The following is a 22,090-nucleotide window of genomic DNA, read 5'->3' as shown; positions in this document are numbered from 1 at the left end:
GCCACTCTGACCCCTCAAATTTTACTAATAATCTAGCCTATTAAAGCTCCTTAAAAGCAGCAGTGTTTTCATCCACTGCAACAAAACCCCCACAACAATCCCCAATCTTTCTAAACACTTCCTGACTCTAAATGTGCAGCGGTAATCCCACTACTCTTACCCAAACTTCCTTAATTCATTCAAAGTATTGAGAACACCCCACTTTTGGGTTCCATCTTTCAAAGTGCATAAACGAATCCTTAAAGCAACGAAACCCTCTTCATAACACATTGTCTGCTTCTACTTTATTCTCAAACTCAATCAGAATGAAATGGCCCCCTAGCCTCGCAAACTTCGCTCCTCTTTTAAGGTTTTAGTGATATTTTTCCCATCTTCCCAAAGCAGAGAGGTCTTGAGCCAACACGTGAGACTCTCCCCATTTCCCAACCAGACACCAATCCAACATCTTCCTTCTGCTTAACACATCTTCTTTTCGCAGTTGTAGCCACACTACTTCTTCTAACCTTCTTGCTCTTGTTTTCACCGCCTCAACATAGGAATTTTTTGTATTCCCTTCATAAGCCCCAACTTTACTCTCTGTCCTAAAGAATATAAGAACTTCCCTGGGCTCATCACGAGTTGATACTCCAAGAGAGCGGAGCTTTTCAGCCAACAAGTTCCACCCTTCCAAAATACCTTTCCCTTCTGGGAACACTAAACAATATTTCTTTGCTTCCGAGTTAACCACATAGCACAATAAGAATATGTCTACCTCATTTGCTCGACATTCCAATTTAAACTTCCTACCTACATATTCCCAACTTTTAACAAATCTCTTAACAAACTCACCCCTACAACAAGCCTCCACTCCCTCCAACAGACAACACAAGCTAATGTTCCCAAACCTGATCCACAAAGTAAAGCCTCTGCTTCTTTCCACAATGATCCCCTTAAGATTCTCCCCAAACACATCCACAGAAAATTCGAAAGACTTAGAGTCCACTGCAAACCAACAACTACCTCATTTTCTCATCCTCTCAAGCACCCCTGTATTCTTCTCAAAGTCTTTGCAGTCTTTTCTTCTCCAGTAAATGAGAGAAATCAAGTTCCTTGTGTGTGATTGAAAATTCTTCTTGAACCCTAACCCTTTGAACAATCCATCATTGAAGCTTTCCCAATCGTAGAGAAGTCAAGTCACACTGGTTTTATCCAATCCTAGGAAAGCTTTTGGTACTAGAAAACCTAGAACCAGAGCTTTGAAACCCAAAAACGGGAAGAGAAAATCTGGATAAGGGGATATTTGGATCACCAAAATCACCATTGTTATCCCCTCCACCTCTAGGATGTGCAGGGGGAAGCCTCCCATTAAACCACCTATTTTTCTAGTCATGGCCACTTTGTTCTGCTGACTTCTCAACAATTTTCCACAAACCCACCTCTCTTACACACCAATTCTCTCCCCCATGAAACTCGGACGCGAAGAAAACAACTAGTGAATGGGAATGGGGAAAAACACGGGAAAACAGAGAGAAAAGCGAGAAAATATACTCAGAGAGAAAAGAAAGTGAAACTAACCCATTGATCTTATGTAATTGACTTCCATCAAGACTTTTTTAGTACCGAACTTGTTGAAACAAAAAATTTTCCCCTACCTTTAGTTCGTATTTAATTAAAAAAAATTATCAAAGAAACACCCCGAATCAACCAAAATTAATGTGTTTTCTTATCATGTTATGAAAATTAAATTTTATACAACAAACAAAATATATTTACTAAGTTACACAAACAAATATATATCAAATACCAAATAATTAATTTCTTCACAATAATTCATTCAAACCTCGCTAATCAATGAAATTCGAAAAAAAAAATCAATGCTAAAAAAATAATAATTACATTGCATACTTGTAGAAAAAAGACCTAAAATATGATTGTCCTTTCATCATCAACCTCAGCTCCTAGACACTTCTTATGGGTCAAGGTCGCCTATGACACTTTATAAACATTATCATTCAATTATATTGACATTATGACAAAAAAACCTGGTTTAAAGGTTAGTTTTTACATCCAATTAACGTCAACGTTTTTCTTCATTGACTTTTAAAGCGGCATGATCACTTTGAAAAAAATGTGTGCAAAAAAAAAGTTCAGATTTTTATTTTAGTTTTCTAAAAATTTAGAAAATATTGTGCAAAAAAAAAATCATATTTAATCATAATTATCAATTCAAAAGGTAATAAAATTGTTTATTACATATAAATAATAAATTTAATAATATATCATTATTTTAATTATAATTAATTTATTTAATATAAAATAGTTATCTATTTATTTATCTTTACACTTTATACCAAAGTATAACTATATTGTAAAATTTTATATCTGAAAAACTTTTACAACACATTTTATTCTCTATTATATTAAACAATTATTAATATTATATAATAAATACAAATTTATTATTGATTTATTTATTATTAAAAATATGAATTTATTTTTAACTTATTAATACTAGAATAAACTTTTTTTTCCAAATTTTTACTTGATAATATTTCTAGAGAAGAAAAAAAATTCCAAGTAATAAAATAAAAATAATAATAATAATAATAATAATAAAATATCTAGAAGGAATGAAAACATTTAAATAGAGGAGTCTAGTTGTCAATTGATTAAGATGACATGACAAGCAAGGACATTTTTTAGAATAATTGGATGACTAATTAAAAAATGCATGCATTTCAAATTATTTTTAAATAGATGATGATAATACTGATTTAAAAAATTTGAAGTTTTTTTCTATATATTTTCATATTAATAAATCAAATATCACTTTTCTTGTTATTTAATTTTTATATAATAAAAAAATAAGCTAATTGAGTTTGAAGGAACATATAAAAATAATTTATTAATTTTAAATTTATTTATTTATTTTTCTTCTTTTCTTCATATTTTCCCTTGGATATTTGGAGAGACAAACGTAGCCTAAAAGTATTAAAATATAAGAAGGGGACATAAATAATAAATAGATCTAATGAGTACTTCTATAAGTTGAGTAGAATTTAACTTGTTAGCCAACAAGTGTCCACAGCCTAAAATGTCCTAACTAAGAGATTAATCATTCAAGGGTTGCCTACCTTTTAAACCCTGGAGAAGCATGCAAATCTTAATCCTAGGTAAAGCAACTTCCATGGCATATTTACTATTGGAAGTAGGCATTGTTGATTTTTTTTTTAATATTATTAAAAAATAGTTTAGAAAATAAATATAAGAATATAAAAGAATGTTTGGCAAATTGTTTTTAAAAAATAAAAATAAAAAGAAATTTAGAAAATCATATGTAATTTAAAGAAAAATCATATTTGAGGATTTTTAACATCGATAGATCATGCAAAAAGAAAAGTAATGATATTATATTCAATTTTATTTGTTTTTTTTTTATTTTCTATTTTTTATTTTGTTTTTAAAATTAATGAAAATAGTTTCTACTTGTTTTTTAAAAATTGTTCTTTAATTTACTTTGTTCTTAAAAACCTTTTTCAAATAATAACAACTAAACAATATTATGAATTTTTAAAAATAGAAACTTGTTGTTAAATCAAAAGACCAAATAAACCCTAAAACTTTTTTCCATTTTATCCTATATATTTTATTTACTTTTTATATTGATTTCAAAAGACAAATTCACTTTTTATATTTTTATATTGAGCTCATCTTTTCAAAAGACGAGTATCACATGATCTTAAATTACGATAATTTTATAATTATTTTTAATAGATGATTTTTTAATAGATGATTTTTTTAAAACAAATTAAAAATTACAATAGTTATGCAAAAAGCCTTAGGTATTGGTAGAAGATTCAATACCTTGACAACGATTTTAGAAAATGTTTTTAAAATTTTTAACACTTAAATTATTTAAGTGTTAAATAAACTAAAAACCTTTTTTTAAATCACTACCAAATGCAACTTTAGTTACCTTCAACTTCCATGCCATATTTGTTGTTCCAAGTAAGCATTGTATCTCAAAATCTTAAGACTCAACCTTGCGGCTACATTTGCTTTATCAATTGATTTCATCGGCAACACCGGGAAGTAGGCCTCCTCGGGTCAACCTTAAAATAGAAAAAGAATGAGACTAAGAGCCCATTTAGTTGTGCTTGTAGTAAAAATGTTTTTATTGGAAATGTCTTCTTCCATAACACTTTTGTGAAAAACACTTTTTTGAGAATCTAAAAAAATGATTCTAATAATGTTTTTGACAATATGTCACATAAGTACAAAAATACTTTTAGTATTAATAAATTACTAAAAAAAAAGCATTTGTTACAAAAAGAAAATATTATAATAAACCAAAACTTTTATTTAAAAAATATAAACATTTATATTGTTAAAAAAACTTAAAAATTTGTTTTTATGATTATAAAATAGTAATAATGTAGAGTACACAAAAAATTAGAAACTGATTTCATTGAACTTATTACATAACAAGCTTGCAGTGATTTTCGATGAAATTGTACAAAATCTCAAAATTATTTTCTTGATATTAGTTCTCCGGTTGTTGGTGAGAATTTTTCATAAAAGAATTGAAGAGAATGAAAGGAAAAGAAGGGTAGTAAGAAATGAAAGAAGGGTAGTGGGAAACATTTTGGGTATTTTAGGAATATTGGAAGTGTTTTTTTAAAAGACACTTCATTTGTTGTTCTAAAATTTTAGAAGTGTTTCTCTAAATTTTTAAAAGTGTTTTTCAAAATATTGCTAAACGCATATTTTTTTTATCTTAAAAACACCATTAAAAAGCATTACGAAACGGCTTGTAATTTATAAAAGAAAGATTAATGGATTAAAAATGATGAAATCATCCCAAATTTATAAAACTAACATCTCTTATTTTTTTACTTGAAAGAGAAATACATTTTTTTTATATAAATATTCTTTAACATCTAGATTATTTACATATGTGTTTTAAAAGAAAATATTATTTTTGTAAAAAAATAAAATTAAGGGCATTTTTGTTCAAAATAAATATTTTTTACCATAAAAAAAATGAAGGATTAATTTTACAAATTGAGATTAATTTCATTAACTAAATAACTTAGCCCATCCCAAAACCAAACTAAGAAAACAAATTCCAAACAAAGTCCATATTAGAGAAAACAAAATTTTCAATAAAAATAATTTCATATTATATAAATTACAACAAAAGGTCCCCATCAATTTCATAGAAGATGTAGAAACGAAAATACAAAAACACCCGAATTTGCAATTTAAAATAAGATAAAACAAAATTGCATTTCTACATTTCACATCAGTAAATTTGAAAATTGATTGTGATGTTTTAAAAGAATAAAAATCTATTTAAAAATTTAAAACATTTTTAATTTATTTAAAAATATTTTTTTAAAAATAATTTTTATAAAACAATTTGTAAAAATGGCGACCACGTTCCCAAAAAACCTATTTATAATAGCAAAAGAACGAGTCTTTCCTTTTTTTTTTTTTCCTTTGTTTTTTCCTCAAACTATATATATATGAAATTTTTGACGAGAAAATCCAAAAGTGTGATGAAGGTGGGGAGCCTAAGGAGCAAACAAACCGATTGATCGTGGATTCCTAAGTTCCAAAACCATGCCGGTGAAACAGGAAAAATAAAAAACAAAAATCAAAATTGAGGCTAGGTATTCTATCGCACGCCCTCTTGGAGAGCGTGCACTAACATCTTCACAATACAAAAATTTCTTTTCCACACGAGTGTTTCTCACAAACCCTAAACGCGAGTGGGAAAAATGGTTGAGAGACTGCCATTTTAGAGAGAGAGAGAGCGCGAGAGAGATAGGGTATAATAGTGTGGGTGGCACCTCACCCTAACCAGGACGCCTCAAGCTCACAATCCACTTCTGGGCTTCTGGCAATCTTAGATTTGAATCAGGTTTGATCAGTTTCTTCTTTCAATTTCCCTGTTATATCATATAAATATTTATTAGGGTTTGCAATAAATCTCAAAATTTTTCAAAATAAAAGTAGGGCCTCTTTAGTTTTGAATTTTTTGGATCCCTTTCCGCGTGATTCTTGAATTGGGTTTCTCAGAATATTGGAAATTCTGTACTTTTTGGTGATTACTCTTTGTTTTGAATTTATCGATTTTTTTTTTTGTTTTTTTTTTGTTTTGTTTTTGTGATTGATGGATCATCTTGTTTGGTATAGATTCAAGTCTACATTGGTTTTGTATAAATTTCAATTTTTGGTTGGTAAAGAAATTATTAAAAGATGATTTATGGTAGGGTTTTTAAGTGCTATTTTATAAGGGCAAAAGTTTGTTATGATGTTTGTTTCTAGTTTCTTTGAATTGCCTTTGATGTTTGACATTGTCTACATTTGGTTGTTTTAGTGGCTTATGGCAGACCTAGGGCTGTTTTTTTATTCATCTTATATGAGTTTCTTCCATTTCTTGCTCTGTGATGATTCAATAAAATTGGCAAGGGCTATCAATTTTCTGCTAATCCTAGGCTGCTTCTGGAGTTCAGAATTTCATTTAGCAACTCTTTAAGTGGCCCCTTTATTTTATGTCAAGAAGATTCTTATTACAAAGATACGGCTTTTCTTCTTCTTCTTTTGCAATTGATGGTTCTTGACATAATGGAGCATACCTTTAGATTTTACATCTATGTAAAGTTTTCTGTCTCCTTGATGTGGCTTCATTAGTTGTCCTTATCAAACTTCTAATATAAAAGAAAGTGTCATCACCTGGTGCTGGTCCTAACCTCCTGCACTTTTGCATGAAATGGATGTTTTCATGATACCTACACTGGGGTTTCTAACATGGACCATATCTTCTTATGTGGACATCTAAAACTAAAGTTCACATTGTGTAGCCAAACTCTCTAAGAAATTGTTGCACTTATTTTCTACCTGAAAAATGAAGTTATGAATTTGGCTTCTATTACACAGGGGTTAAAGTTTGGCATCACAGTTACTTCCCTGGCTGTGATGCAAATCTGCTTGTGGTCACTTCAGGCTAAGATGCTGAATTTTAGGTCCATTTCCTGGCTACACCTCCTAGAACCTTGGCAATTGGACCTGTACTATGTAAGGGACCTTCTTTTGGATCTGTTCCTGAAGGAGGTGATTAATGTCTCTCAACTTACACAGTAGCTGTGGGTAGGCCATCTTCATAGGATTTAAGAAGCATATACCTTTTTAATATCCTTCACAAATCTGTGTTAGATCTTTCAACCCCGTTGTTCATATATGTTCTTAATTATATCTGTTCAATGCTGACCAATCATGCTATTTTCTAATCTTATCTGAGATATGTCATAGTGAACATGTTCTTTATATCTAGCACATTTCTCAAATGATGTTAGTCTGGCATCTGTTCTGTAGCCTATGCAACTATAGTTTTCAACTCCCTATATATGGTATTCCTTGTATTCTCCTATTATTTCTCTTTCATTGTAAAAGGATCTATTCTTTCTGAGTCAGTTTTCCATGAGAATGCTTTGTTTAAAAAAACGATCGTGTGAATTAGATTCTCCTGGACCAGCATCTTCAACTTGTCGAAATGAAATTGAAAGTTGAAGGTCCTGCAAAACTCTTTCCTTTTGCTGCAGGCATGTCTCCTGATGCTCTTTTAGCATGTTTCTCTACAAGAAATCACAACTCTGATTCCTATGGTTTGATCTCTTAAGGATCAAGATTTTTGACCTTTACATTGTAAATGGTTAGTATCGTGTTTGTTATCTGGTTATAAGTGTTTTTGCTTGCAGCTGTTATGCTTAATGCACATTGAGTTTTATTTTTTGTTTCTTGTAATATGATGTTCATCATGAAAGGCTTTTTATGAATGTAAAGTTGCTCGTTAGTTGTTGCTGTTGCTGGTTTGTCTATTGAATCTTAACAAATGAAATTCTTTAGGTGATACAGATTATGGAGGACATGGACATTGATCAAGTAATGGATGTTCCAGACACCCCCGATAGATCAGCTGAGCGGAACATAGATGGTAGAAAATGTGATAAACATGACAGTAGTTCATTAGCATCTGCTCATTCAGGAAATTCTAAGGATAAAGGAGTTCTGAATCAGCTGAGGGGCAGGGGTAGACTGGTCACTGAAAACGGGCACAGCAGAAGACTCCAATTTCGTTCTCGGGAAAGCTCTGCCAATTCTGGTGAAACTGAGTGCTGCAGTAAATCCATGGTTTCCCAATTGGAGAATTCTTCTGCTCCCAAAAGTGCTCATTTGTTTAGGAGAATGAGATCAGACGGGATCTCGAAGCATGAAGCAAAACATTCTATTGGACCTCAACATACAAATAAAGGGAAAGCTTTCTGCAATGGATTTCCTTCCAAATCATCTGCATGCCAAAATGATAACAAATTTTTGGATTTAATTGGACCAAATGGTGCTTTCAAAGATCTTCTGGATGAAGAAATAGGAAAAGGATCAATGGCAACCAGTGGTTGTTCTTCCTTGCATCGCATTGAAAATTCTCCAAAGCCATCCTGCAATACCTGGAAAGGGAAAGAAAAAACAGACAATGGTGCATGTGATGGTTCTGGTTCAGGTATAGGTTTTCGTGAAGCTTTTGATATCTCTATTGATATTCAACCTAGAAGTGAAAAGCATGTCTCCTCATCTCTTATTACCTCACCTAGAGTGTCTGGGCAAAAAAGGTTGGTACGGAATGGATGTATTTCTCCACATAATATTATTGCAAGGGCTAAACAATTAGCTGAACAGCAAAGTAGCAGCTCCAAAGATGTTGAACAGAATGATGCTAAGGATATTTCATCTAGAGCTTCACCATCTCGGATAGATATCAAAGATCCAATTGCTGAAATCAATAATTCTAGTAGGGTCAAAGGAAAAAGCATAATAAGTCAGCCTTGTACATCAAAGCAGCATGACTTCGGAACTGTAACTAGGTAATTTGCTTAAATGCATTTGTTTATTGATGTTATATTTTTTATTTCCTTTTTTCTTTTTTAATTTAGGAATTAGATTTCCATGCTTCCTTTTCTATTTTTAGTTTCTTCTCCTTTTCGGTGGTTTCCATTTGTATAATGTTAGTGTTATGTGGCTGTTTTGTTCTTCCTTGAATTTTTATTGTGAAGTAGTATTCTTTAAAACTCGATTGATATCTATGTTGGAGAGAGCAACCATTCCAAGTCATGCCCCTACTAGAACTGAAGAGCTGAGCTGAAGGCCCCCTCCTATGGAAAAATGGACTATGGTAGAAGTTATTTTACTACTAGGGAGGGATGTAATATGCAGCTTTGGTTATTACATCTTTGGTTCCTTGGGAGAGTGAAATTATTTCTCTTGTGAGCCTTCAAGATCTCCATCTTGCTCGATTGAGATTCCTTTTTTTGTTCATTAACCCATTTGGATTCTTGTGCATGGAACTACTCACTTCTCTACCAAAATTGAAGAGATTAGAGAACTCTGACTTTCTTTCTTAACCATCTTCTCATGTTCACTATGTTTGACGTGCTTGCCATTTGGTTCTTTTCATGCTCATCTTCTTGTTATGGAACTGCTATTTGATTCTATTCACACTTGACAAGTTTGAGTCACTATGCTTGACGTGCTTGCCATTTGGTTCTTTTCATGCTCTTCTTCTTGTTATGGAACTGCTATTTGATTCTATTCACACTTGACAAGTTTGAGTTAATGTCCACTTCCAAATTCCGTCTAACTTTCTGAAAATGGGATTGATTTTTTTGCATTACATACCCTTGTTATCATGACACTTGAATATGGGTTCACTATATGCATTCCTTCTCTTTCTGAGGGTCCTCTTCTCTGCTACTGGTTTGGTGGTACTAATTATACAGCAAGTTATCTATTTTGATTCCCACTATCAAAAGTTACTTTGAATTACCTTTTTTCTTTCCTTGTATGTGGATATGCAATTGTGGATGTCTATGTTGTTATGAAACCCATCCTTTTATCTATCAAATAAGGGAAGAGAAAAGAAATGAAATCTGGAAATGGTAACTGTTTTTATAAATAGTTGGAGATACCTAACGCAGTGGAAATTTCAAACAACTCATGGTTGAAGGGCACCTTGAAAAATGGGCAATTCTTAAAAATTTAAGAACTGCTGTTGCTAGGTTTGTTGGTGGGTTATTTATGTCAATCTTCCTTTCCAACAATTTTTTTTTTATCCTGAGACCCCGATAAAAACCATGTTTTTTTTTCTGCAGGAGTCCAATAGTTCATAATGAACAAGCTAATGACAACAGTGACACTGGCAGAGATGCATTTGGGTGCTTTGAAGGACTGAGTGGTTGGAGAAGTACACGTAATCGATCAAAGAAAGTAGATGTCCTCTTGTCTGATGGGGGTGGGCATCTTCCCAGGAGAAATAATGCTGTTCAATGTTCTTTGCATCAGAAAAATGATAATGGAGTGGAGAAAAAAGATGATCCTGAAGTTCAGGCTATGTCTTTACAGCATGTGCCTGCTCCATCTGGAGCTCAAACAGCTTCCAATCTTATGTCAGGGTCAAACCAAGTAAATGTGAGGCATCGTGCAAGAAGCATTCTTATTAAAAGACAAAGAAAGCATGGATCAGCTACTAGTAATACTGGTGAAAGCTCCACCTCAGTTTTCAATGACTCAGAGATCATGTTTCTTGGTTCATCTGGGGAACCATCAAATTCAGGATCAACCCGAAGCCAGAGTCATCATGGTCAAGGTGTCATGGAGCCAGTTATTGAAATTGATGAGCAGTCCCCTGAAATAAGGCATGTTGCCTCCCGAAATGGAGGTAGCATGAATAATGACGACTCAGATGCCAGGGCAAGACAAATAGAAGCAGATGAGATATTGGCTCGTGAACTTCAAGAGCAATTATATCATGAAATGCCTGTGGATGGAGGTGTTGGGGTCAGTTCTCTTTTTATGCAATGCTCATTTTCTATGTGATAATTATTTGAAAGATGCTTTATTTTCCCTTTTATTTTAAATTGGCCTATCCACAGATTGATGCACATATCGCACAGATGCTGCAGCAGCAGGAGCAAGTGCAGCCTACTTCTTCAAGTAGAAACCACCGTGTGCCTAGAGCTGTAAGTTGGCTTTTCTGAATATTGAGATTCACTAATAACATGACATTTAACATTAACTGCATGTTGATAATTATTATCATGTATCATTTGGAAAATTCCAGGATTCATTTATAGTATGAATATCATGTGTGGTGTAGAGATTCTTTTATGAGCAGCTCGCTAATCTGCTGTGCCAGGTGGCCAGAGTTGCACGACTTAAAAACTGTATTTGCTTGACTGTTTCCACACCATTCAGCTAACTTTATAAAATGTGAAGTCTTCAAAATTTAGTGATAGTTGTCTTGTTTTTCTTTGGTGGGAGGATTTCTCATCCTTCTAATTGTACCTTCTTTTTATCAATATATTCCGTTATCGTTTCCTATCAAAAAAAAAATAAAATTTAGTGATAGTTTTATGGGAAATGCCATGATGCCTTTGAATCTCTCGCTCTCTCTTCCTCCCTCCCTCCTCCCCCTTCCCCCCTCCCCCCTTTCCCCCCTAGTGCCTATCATTTAAATTGTGATTTTATATGAAATGCTAAAATACCATTGCACAACTTAACAAATTAGGGTTCTACCTTAAGCACTTAATTATTGATCATTTTGAGGGCATGCCGGTTATACTTTTCTTGTTTATATCTTTCCCAGATGATAAAAGATGGTTTCCTCTTCACTTTTAGGTACCTTTTATGTGTGTTTAGCAGGTAGAACCTATACAAGGAAATGTGTATTCATGTGTAATTGGCAATCTTGAGACATTTTGTGCAAATGAGGCAATGCATAAGCCTTGAGGTAGCCGGAGGTGTAAGCCTCAATTTAAATAATTAAATAATGAAAATTTCTTAAAAAATCAGAAAAATACTTATAAAGTCACAAGAAAATTGAATAATAAGAAAGATATAAACTTCAAAATAACAAAATTTGTCATTAAAAATTTAAAATTAAGTATGGCAAAGAAGATATCAGACTATAGACCCATTAGCTTGATCACAAGTCTTTACAAGATTATAGCCAAAGTGTTAGCAGGGCGTCTAAGAGGGATACTTCATGAAACTATCCATTCCACTCAAGGAGCTTTTGTTCAAGGGAGACAACTTTTGGACGCAGTCCTCATAGCCAATGAGATAGTGGATGAGAAAAAACGATTAGGGGAGGAAGGAGTTGTCTTTAAAGTTGACTTTGAAAAGGCTTATGACCATGTGAGTTGGGATTTTTTGGACCATGTGATGGAGAAAAAGGGGTTCAATCCTAGATGGAGGAAATGGATAAGAGGCTGTCTGTCCTCGGTGTCTTTTGCAATTCTAGTGAATGGAAACGCTAAAGGGTGGGTTAAGGCATCTAGAGGTTTAAGACAAGGAGACCCTTTATCCCTTTTTTTTGTTCACCATAGTAGCAGATGTATTGAGCAGGATGTTATTGAGAGCAGAGGAAAGAAATGCCCTAGAGGGTTTCAGGGTGGGTAGGAACAGAACAAGGGTGTCCCATTTACAATTTGCAGATGACACCATTTTCTTATCTAGTACTCGAGAAGAGGACTTGCTAACTCTCAAGAGCGTGTTGCTAGTGTTTGGGCATATTTCTGGGCTGAAGGTTAACCTTAACAAAAGTAATATTTATGGCATTAACCTCGGTCAGGATCATCTTCATAGGTTGGCCGAGTTGCTTGATTGCAAGGCATCTGGGTGGCCCATACTCTACCTGGGTCTTCCTCTGGGTGGGAATCCCAAGTCTGGTAGCTTCTGGGATCCTGTGATTGAGAGGATCTCGAGCAGATTAGATGGGTGGCAAAAGGCATATTTATCTTTTGGAGGTAGGATAACTCTCATTCAATCTTGTCTCACTCATATGCCTTGTTACTTCCTTTCATTGTTTAAGATTCCCGCCTCTGTGGCAGTAAGAATTGAGAGGTTGCAAAGAGATTTTTTATGGTCCGGGGTTGGGGAAGGCAAAAGAGATCATCTAGTTAGTTGGGATGTAGTGTGTAATCCGAAGACGAAAGGGGGTTTGGGTCTCGGAAGGATTTCCTTACGGAATTCCACTCTCTTAGGGAAATGGTTGTGGAAGTATCCTAGGGAGGGTTCAGCGTTGTGGCATCAGGTCATTTTAAGCATTTATGGATCACACTCTAATGGTTGGGATGCCAACATTGTTGTTAGATGGTCACATCGTTGTCCTTGGAAGGCTATTGCACAAGTTTTCCAAGATTTTTCCAAGTTTACTCGGTTCATGGTAGGAGATGGGGAAAGAATTCGATTCTGGGAAGACTTGTGGTGGGGGGATCAACCTCTGGGGGTCCGTTATCCAAGACTACTTAGAGTAGTAATGGATAAAAACATTCCTATTTCTTCAATTCTCGGATCCACTTGCCCCTTCTCTTGGAACTTTAACTTCCGTCGTAACCTTTCCGATTCCGAGATAGAAGATTTAGAGTCTCATGCGGTCTCTTGATCATATACATTTATCACCTTCGGTTCCAGATAAGAGATCTTGGTCTTTATCTTCTTCAGGACTTTTCACAGTCAAATCTTTCTTTCTTACCTTATCCCAAAGTTCTGGTTTGCCTTCAGTTTTCCCTTCCAAATTAGTCTGGAATTCTCAAGTCCCTTTCAAAATCAAGTCCTTTGTCTGGTTAGTGGCTCACAAGAAGGTAAATACTAATGATATGCTACAGTTGAGAAGACCCTACAAAGCACTTAATCTCGACATTTGTATGTTGTGCATGAAGCAGGGAGAAACAGTAGATCATCTTTTTCTTCATTGCCCTCTGACGATGGGGTTGTGGTACAGACTATTTCAGTTAACAAAGATAGATTGGGTCCCTCCTAGGAGCATCTGTGACATGCTATCTACCAATTTTAATGGGTTTGGATCTTCTAAGAGAGGGATTGTATTATGGCAAGCTGCGTGCATCGCTTTATTATGGGTGGTGTGGCGGGAAAGAAATGCAAGGATTTTTGAGGATAAAACAAGGAATTCAGAGAACCTTTGGGACATGATTCATTTCCTTGCTTCTCTTTGGGCTTTTTGTTCTAAGGTTTTTAAGGGGATTCCCCTTAATGTGATACACCTTGATTGGTTAGCGGCGTGCAACTCCATTGGGTTGGCCTAACTCATAGCAGTTGTCTGTATCTACTTTGTATTTTCTCGCATTTGTTTCATTGTAGTTTTGTTTTTCTTTGGTGGGAGGATTCCTCATCCTTCTCTTGTACTTTCCTTTTTATCAATATATGCCTTTGTCGTTTCCAATAAAAAAAAAATTTAAAATTAAACTCTAACATGATTTGGGACTGGACAAGGATGGAGAAAGGAGGGAAGACCTGGTTTGGTGTTGATTCAAAGTTTTTTGGAATTTTTGTTGAGGAGGTAAATGGATGCTTGTGCAGAAAAATCTTGGAGAGGGGTGAGGCTTCACTAGCTGAATTAGATTTTCTGAGGTTAATTTATCCCGGTTGTTGAAATGTGTGGAATCTTTCCATAGGGAGGAAGATAGGAAGGAGTTTTGCAAGGCATGGGATAAAGAAGGAAGGTCTTATAGATTGGAAAGATGCTCTAATGAGGTAGAGAGATTTATTCAATTTTACGGTTAGCTCTGTTAAGGCAAAGAGGTTCATATTGATTTTCCTAGAAGGAGAGGTATTCTACATATGGGGGGTGGGGGTGAGGTTACATTGATTGTGGTGTGAGGGCTTGTGTGTTCCATTCTTGCCAAGAAGCTTTGGGATCTTGGAGTGGAAGTCTCAAGAAGTGCATCGATGTCTAAGAGGCCATTTGAGGGTTGCAACAAGTTAGTGGGAGTGAAGAAGGCTTATGTAGTGTAAGGTGAAGTGTGAATTCAGCTAGGAGATAAGGAGGTGCAATATAGGGAGGAGCTTTTGAAGTGATGCTTAGTGGGATGGGGGGAGTTATCTAGTTCCGTTCCATATTTGGTTGCATTAAAGAGGTGGATTACTAGAAGGTGCTCTTGTCCTTTTTTATTTTTAAGAAGTCTCTGACATACAATTAATGTCTGTTAGAGGTTTAAGAAGGTATGAGAAGCTCTTGCCTCTGGAAAGATGGGCTTCAGAGGTAGGGTGTTCTCTAAGCAGAGTGTTTGTGAAGGAAGTGTGGGTGGTTTCCATTGCATTTATGGTGTTGGAAGGTATTTAGAAATCTAGGGGATAACTATGGTCGATTTGTTGTAGTAGACTAAGATATTGCCCAACAACACAATTTGCAATGAGCAAGAGTTTTGGTGAAATTAAATGGAAGGGTCTACTAGGAATGTTATAGTTGGTGGTGGGCTTATTGTGCTTTGTGATCTAGCTCTAGTGGGAAGTTGCACCATGTCTATCTCAAGTTGCTTTTAGGATCAGTTGCAATGGGTTAGAGATAAGGGGAAATGTTGAGGGTGTCACAAGCTGAAGGGATAGTGGGGGGCATGGTACTTGTCAAAGAGGAGTGTGCATGGGATTTGTTGTCCTTTAATTCAAGGAATAGGGGCAAAGACATGGTGGCTATTGTTGGCTTTGAAAAGGTTGTTTTAGGTGGATTAGATGAGGGATGTAGGGTTGTAGAGGGTGCGGGACTAAAACCTTGGGGCCAAGAATGCTTAAAGGAGGCCTAAAGTGAGAGGATAGTGGCTAGTGACAAGCCCTTAGAAGATGGTGGGCTTAGAGGTGGGTTTGAGGGGGTGGACTTGAAAGAGGCCTATTGCAAGAGGGAAAGGGGTGGTGTAGTGGGCTAGGCAATAGAGCTTGATTGAAAGGGATGAGAAATGGAAGCTCCAATCTGCAACTAGGTTGTGGGCAGAGTTGGGATGTTGTTGAATATAATGGGTGTGGATCTAGCTTAAAGGAAATGGTGGATTTTTAAGTGGACTATGGGTTAGGCATAGTCCCTTTAGGCTTAGAGGGCTTTGGGGCTCCTTTTGTCTTTAAGTATCTCCTTCTAAGTGGGATGTCGAGCAAAGGAGCGGAGTCCAACAACATCAAGGAAGTGACAATGTAGTTTGTGCTGTTGTTTTTGCGCCTATGATCACCATCGAGGCATTCATGGTGGAAATGACTAAATTCCTAGGTTTTCCTTTCTTTGTGATTTCTTTGGGAAATAGGGTTTCTTTTTCTTCTTTTCTCTTTGAGAGTGGGTTCATCCTTAAGGGTACAAAGATGGACCGCTATCTAAAGGATTCCGGAAGAGGGGTTTGGTAATACATCTCAAAGTGACGATATGGGCTTGGTTGGTGAGGACAAGGTCTCCTTGAGAATGGTTGCACGGTGGAGTTCCTTGAGTGCAAGATGAGGTGTATGAACTCTTGGTAGGTGAGAAAGTTAGGGAAGAGGGTGTGGTTCATGGGATGGTTACGAAGGAGGTGGCCCTTAGTCCTCTTGCAATTTAGTTGCTTTCAACAACTGTCTAGGCATGTCGATGGAGGGCTTTAAGGTTGAGATTTTGACTTTTTGCAACTTGTAATCTTATATAAAAGGGTGGAGGCCTAGCATCAATGGGTTGGCTTTTTATACTTTGGATGGGTAGGAAGTAGAAAAATTGGGGGAACAATTCTTAGGGGAGGAGGTGTTCAGTGCTTGGTTTAAGTTGAATAAGGATAAAACCCCAGGGTTTTGACATGTTCTCAATTGCTTTTTTGCTATTTAATTAGGATTTTGTGAAAGATTAGGTGATGAGATTTCTCAAGAAGTTCTATGATTGAGGGAGGTTTGAGCAAAGTCTTAAACACTACATTTTTAATGTTAATCCCAAAGAAAAGCAGTGCGGAGGATCTGAAAGACTTCACACCTATTAGTTTGGTGGGCAATTTGTATAAAATTCTTGCTAAAATATTGGCAAAGAGATCGAAGAAAGTGATTTTGAAGAGGGAAGACAAATTCTTTATGTGGTTCTTATATGACTAATGAGGTTGTAGATTCCATGTTGAAAAGCGATGCTTGTTGTGTTATGTGTAGGTTAGACAATAAAAAGACGTATCAAGTATGATTACGTCAACTAGAGTTTCTTGCAATTAGTTCTTGAAAAGATGAATTTTGCTTAGAAATGGATATGATGGATCAAATGGTGCATATTTTTTGCAAAATTTTCTATTTTTGTTAATAACACACCTTTTGGCATTTTTCAAGCTCTAGGGGTTTGAGGCAGGAAGATTCTCTTTCTCCTATTTATTTCTAATAGCAATGGAAACTCTTAGTTGTCTTCTAAGGAGGGCTAAGGAGGAAAGCTACCTGTCAGGATTTAGGGTAACGAGTAGGAGGTGTCCCATTTGTTGTTTACATATCATATCCTTGTTTTTGTGAGGCTTTTCCAAATTAAATGGTCCATTTAAGCTACTTGCTCATGTGGTTTGAAGTCATTTTGGTTGTAAAGAATAATTTAGAAAAAAACGAGTTGATCCTAGTTAGAATGGTGGATAATGTGGAGGAGGTGGTCAATGAATTAAGGTGCAAGGTAGGACAGCTGTTGTATACTTATTTGGGCTTCCATTGGGTGCTCCTTTTAAATCAATGGCAGTTTAGGATGGGATGGAAAAATGGTTTTGCCTTAGGCTATTGATATGGAACAAACAATTTATCTTGAAAGGGTGGAGGTTTATTTTGATGTGGAACACATTATCTAGATTGTCCGTGTATTTTGTCATTGTTTAGCATTTAAAGAGAAGTCAGTTTGAGACTTCGGAAGATTCAAAGAGATTTCTTTTAGGGAGGTAGGGCTTTGGAGAAAAACCTCTATCTAGTGAAGTGGTTGATTGTTGGCATGGAGAAAAGAAAGGTGGGTTTGAGCGTTAGATGCCTTTCCTCGATTAATAAAACTCTTTTATGTAAGTGTAGTTGGTAATACTCATTTGAAAGGGGGGAATTTCCAAGTCTGAAACCTCTCCTGTCAGCAATATGAACTCTTTATGAGAAAATGAGAGTCAATAGTAGGAGAGAAACTTGTGGAAAATTGTGAGGAGGTTGTTGGCCATGAGAGGTGGACAGTGTTGGTTTGCAATGGAGTAAAAAACTTTCGACCTTTCTATGGAGTAGGTTGGGGGAAAACTGAGAGGGGTTATTGTGGAAAAGGGCAGAGGTTTTTCTGACTTGATTAGGTTTGGGGATTTGAGTTTGCGACTCTTGTTGGAAATGGTAGAAGATTGTTGTAGGGGTGAGGATTTGGAAAGATGGAGCAAAGGTTGGGTGGAGGAGGGCAGGAGGCTCAAGTTGGAATGACGCTCGAATGAGGCAGGGAGGTTTTTTACTTTGCTTTGTTGTGGTTGAAGAGGTTCTCGTTGGTTTTCCCCGAAGGAAGGGATTTTCATGGGGGATGGTCAATTCTAGCGGAGAATCTGCGCTATTTAAGTGTAGCCCCCTCAACTAAGGCTAGGAGAGTGAGCCCCCCTGCTAAGGCGAGGAGCGCCTATAGGGAGGAGACAACCCGTGAGTCTTTTTATGATATTGTAAGGAAGCCTTGTGGAGTGGCAGGGGAAGCGGTCTGGGTTCAGATTGGAGAAAGTGAGGCACGAGGCAGGGAGGAGTTTCTATGAAGTTGTCTGGTCGGTTGGTTTGATGAGGGGTCAGAGCAGCCATCTGACTTATCCTTTTTGAAATCTTTTGTGATTGCTCTTTGAGTGAGTGAGAGAGAGAGAGAGAGAGAGAGAGAGAGGGGGGGGGGGGGGGGGGGTGAAGATTTTAGGTTTTGGAGGTACCTTGCTCTTGTTTGATTTTGAGATTCTTGTTGAGGCATAAAGGGTGCTTGCCAGAGGTTCTCGAAGGGGTTAAGGAGAAAGTGCTGCACTTGGTGAGGTGGACTTCCGAGACTGGTTGTTTAGGAAAGGGGGGTCGTGCCAAGGAGATGTGGGTGAGGGTGTTGGGTTTCTCATTACATCTTTGGAGTCGGGTGATGTTTAAGAAAATTTGGGATGAATGTGGAGGGTTTGTCGCTGTGAATAAAGACATAGCTCTGATGACTAATCTGCATTAGGCTAGGATTTTGGTGCATCCTGTTGGGAGCTCTTTACTTATTTCGTTGCAAGTGGTAGTGGGCAATTCCAACTTCTCTTTACAATTGTGGTGGGAAGCTCCATTGGGTTTTTCGTTTGTGGAGCCGAGAAGAAGAAACTGTGTGCTCCATGAGCAAGAGGTTGGGGGAGGAGTGGAGGTCTCATGCGCCGACGAAGCGAGTGGGATGCGGATGCATCCCTTGAGTACTGTAGCAGTTGTCGAGCCGCTTTGCTGTAGGTCTAAAGCGGCAGGAGAGGGTATTGCAAGCTTTGACACAAAAGCTGTTGCAGTAGGTTTGACTTGTTGCAGGCCGGGGTTGGTAGGAGAGGCTATAGTGGACTCTACAACAATTTCTGCTGAGAAGGGGGATTTCCTAGGATGTGACAAGAGGGTTACAGCTGTAATGGGAGAAAGTGGGGCAGTAGGGCTTGTTGCCTTTGTGAAGGATGGTGGGGAGGTTCTTAGGCCTCCTTGTTTGGGCCGACAGGGGTTGGAAGAGGCCTGTGGTGGTGTATTTGGGGATGCCTCTTCGTCTTTGGATTCAAGAGGGGTGGGTCCACTATTTTTGGGCTTGGCCCAAGCATGTACAGAAGCTAAGGTGGGAAAGGCCTTTGTGAAGGATGGGCGATTAAGTGGAGCTTTAAAAGGTGAAGCGAGCTTGCTAGGGCTTGTTTCTTATGCAGAGAAGGTGTAGTAGGGGCATGTTCTTGTGCGAGAGAGTAGCGGAGGGGACAGTTTTGGTGGTTCAGTCGAGAGAAGAGGGCAGGGTACGACTTCGGATGAGGAGCCTAGAGTCGAGCTGCCCTATGGTCCTGATGTCCTTTTCTTGTGTGACGGGGGCAGTGAGCATTTTCTTGTGGATTCGTTATCTTCTCGAGTTGCGATTACTGATGAGGCACTCGTGGTAGAGGCAAATAGGCTTATGGGGTCTTCTCCCCTCTCCTTGGGTCCTCAAAGCCCTGGTTGTCAGCCTCTGAAGATGGTTCTGCAAGATGGCAGCGTGCTGGATCTCTCGAGGAAGGTTGTGAAGGAACCCTTTGGTATGGAGTTAGTTTCCAGGGTGAAGGAGATGGAACCAAGGGATGTGGAAATCGGGGTCTTGGAGGGGAAGAATATTAACAACCTTCCCAGTGGTTTTGTTGAGTTCAGTAATTGTTTAGGGATGCCAATAGCTGGCTTTGAGAAGGAAATTTGTGCTCTAATAAGAAAAATGGAGTCAAGAAAAGGGCGGGGGATAAGGTTGTCAAGGGGTAAGAAAAGGCGTTCTTCCTGTTTTGAGAGGGAAATTCGAAAGTTGTGCTCAATTAATTATAATAGCTCTTTTATAATTACAATGCGGCGTTTTGCCTTTTGCTATTATATGTGTTTACTTATCGAAAAAAAAAAAATTAATTATAATAGCTCTCCATTCACTGCTAAGGGAAAGGGGAGTGGGGCGGGGCTGGGGTTTGAGGGAAGAGGGTGCTTCTGGTTATAGGGTTCTCTCGTTGGTTCTGTTTTTCTATTTTTTCTGTTTAATTAGGGCAGCTTGTTGTGAGGGTGGTGGGTATTTCTCCTCTTTTCCTTCTTTGGCTTGCTTTTGGGCCTAATTTGTATATTCCGTGTGTACTTTTTTGCGCCTTTTTGCAAGTGCTTTAATGTATCTTTGCTTACCTATAAAAAAAAAAACCTCATTTGAAAGAGGAGCTCTTTGGAGATAGGTTATAAGTGAAAAATAGGGGGAGGAAGGAGGGTGATGGTCTTGTGATATGTGAGATGGATATAGTGTTAGGTTTTGGAAAGCGATTAGGAAGGAGTTCTCAAAGGATAGGTGGTGTGGGGATGAACCTTTATATATGTTTCTTTTTCATCTTTGTATGCTTTAAGATTATCCAAACAGGCTTAGAATCCAAGTTCTAAGGAACTCATCTTTCTTTTTCATATTTGTGGGATCAAATAGGTGAGATAGGTCATTAGAATCTATGATACATGGACACTTTGGTTTCAACCAAAATACCTAAGTTGACATGATACGACACAAGTACGAGTGTGAGATCCTTGTTGGATACTCTTATTATTTTTTTTTTATAGGTAAAGAGAAATAAATTAAACAGAAAGAGGAAACACCAAACTAGTGCCCTCTAGGTATATAGAGAGTATACAAAAGCAGCCCACAAACTCGAAACCAAGGAAGGGGAAAGAAACAACAACCCCTACCCTTACTTAGAGCCTAGCCACTCAAAAAAGCTAACAAGAGAACAAGGGCTCAAAACTATAAACACCTTAACCCAAGACCAAAGATTACATACAAAAGAATGTTTCAGCCTTTGGAGTGAAAGCACCTCATTCCCAAAAGCCAACAAATTTCTTTCCTTCCATACTGACCAAAATATACATAAGGGGGCCATTTGCCATGCCTTTTTATGGGTTTTCCCCACAAACGCTTCATGCCATCCAAGGAGAGTTTCCTTAACTGAACCAGAGAGAACCCAAGCCACACCAAAGAGGGAAAAAAGAAGATTCCACAATGCCCGCGTCTTAACACAATGAAGTAAAAGGTGATCCACCGATCCTGCTTCATAAAGACAAAGAAAACACCTATTTGCCAAAGCGTACCCCCTCCTCTGAAGTTGCTCCAAAGTTAAGATTTTGCCCCAGGAAGCTTCCCAAGCAAAGAAAGCTACTTTAGGAGGCACATACGCTCTCCAAATACTATCAAAAGGGAACAAAGCAGAACCTCCGGGCTCCATAATAGAATAGAGTGACTTGACTGAGAAAACTCCACTTCTAGATGCTGTCCATACCACCTTATCCTCTGCCTCCCTTTGCACCCTAAAGGGTTGGATTTTTAGCATAAACCGCTTCACCATCTCAATCTCCCAATCATTAAGCGCCCTTGAGAAAAGCGGGGTCCAACCATCCCTTACACCATCTGGGTTCCACACATTTGATATCCAAACATCTTTAGCCAGGGAAATGGCAAATAAAGAAGGGAAGGACTCGCAAAGAGGCTCATCTCCACACCACTTATCTTTCCAGAATCTCACTCTCCTACCACAGCCCGCGCGGTAAGCTAAACTGCTATACATACCCAACCATTCCTTTCTAATAG

At 37.2% G+C, this 22,090-nt stretch overlaps 1 protein-coding gene across 7 annotated transcripts in view; it reads left to right on the top strand.

The window, feature by feature from the left end:
- Positions 1-5,573: 5,573 nt before the first annotated feature.
- LOC117914107 overlaps positions 5,574-22,090 on the top strand; it is a 40,324-nt gene continuing 23,807 nt past the window's right edge. For 2 of the 7 annotated variants that reach the window (XR_004651224.1, XM_034829296.1), the window contains exons 1-5: positions 5,574-5,905; positions 6,925-7,098; positions 7,891-8,903; positions 10,188-10,872; positions 10,968-11,054. Coding sequence is in view for 6 of the 7 variants with exons in the window: in XM_034829296.1 (XP_034685187.1) it covers positions 6,964-7,098; positions 7,891-8,903; positions 10,188-10,872; positions 10,968-11,054 (1,920 nt within the window). In the remaining variant the exon portion in view is untranslated. Of the gene's footprint in view, positions 5,906-6,924; positions 7,099-7,179; positions 7,697-7,890; positions 8,904-10,187; positions 10,873-10,967; positions 11,055-22,090 lie in introns of those variants that run through there. The other 5 variants (XM_034829297.1, XM_034829301.1, XM_034829300.1 and 2 more) reach the window with 5 other exon arrangements.

This window comes from Vitis riparia, chromosome 5 (genome assembly GCF_004353265.1).
Source record: "Vitis riparia cultivar Riparia Gloire de Montpellier isolate 1030 chromosome 5, EGFV_Vit.rip_1.0, whole genome shotgun sequence".
Classification (NCBI taxonomy): Eukaryota; Viridiplantae; Streptophyta; class Magnoliopsida; order Vitales; family Vitaceae; genus Vitis; species Vitis riparia.
The sequence above is the reverse complement of the archived record's forward strand: the minus strand, read 5'-3'. Positions and strand labels throughout refer to the sequence as shown.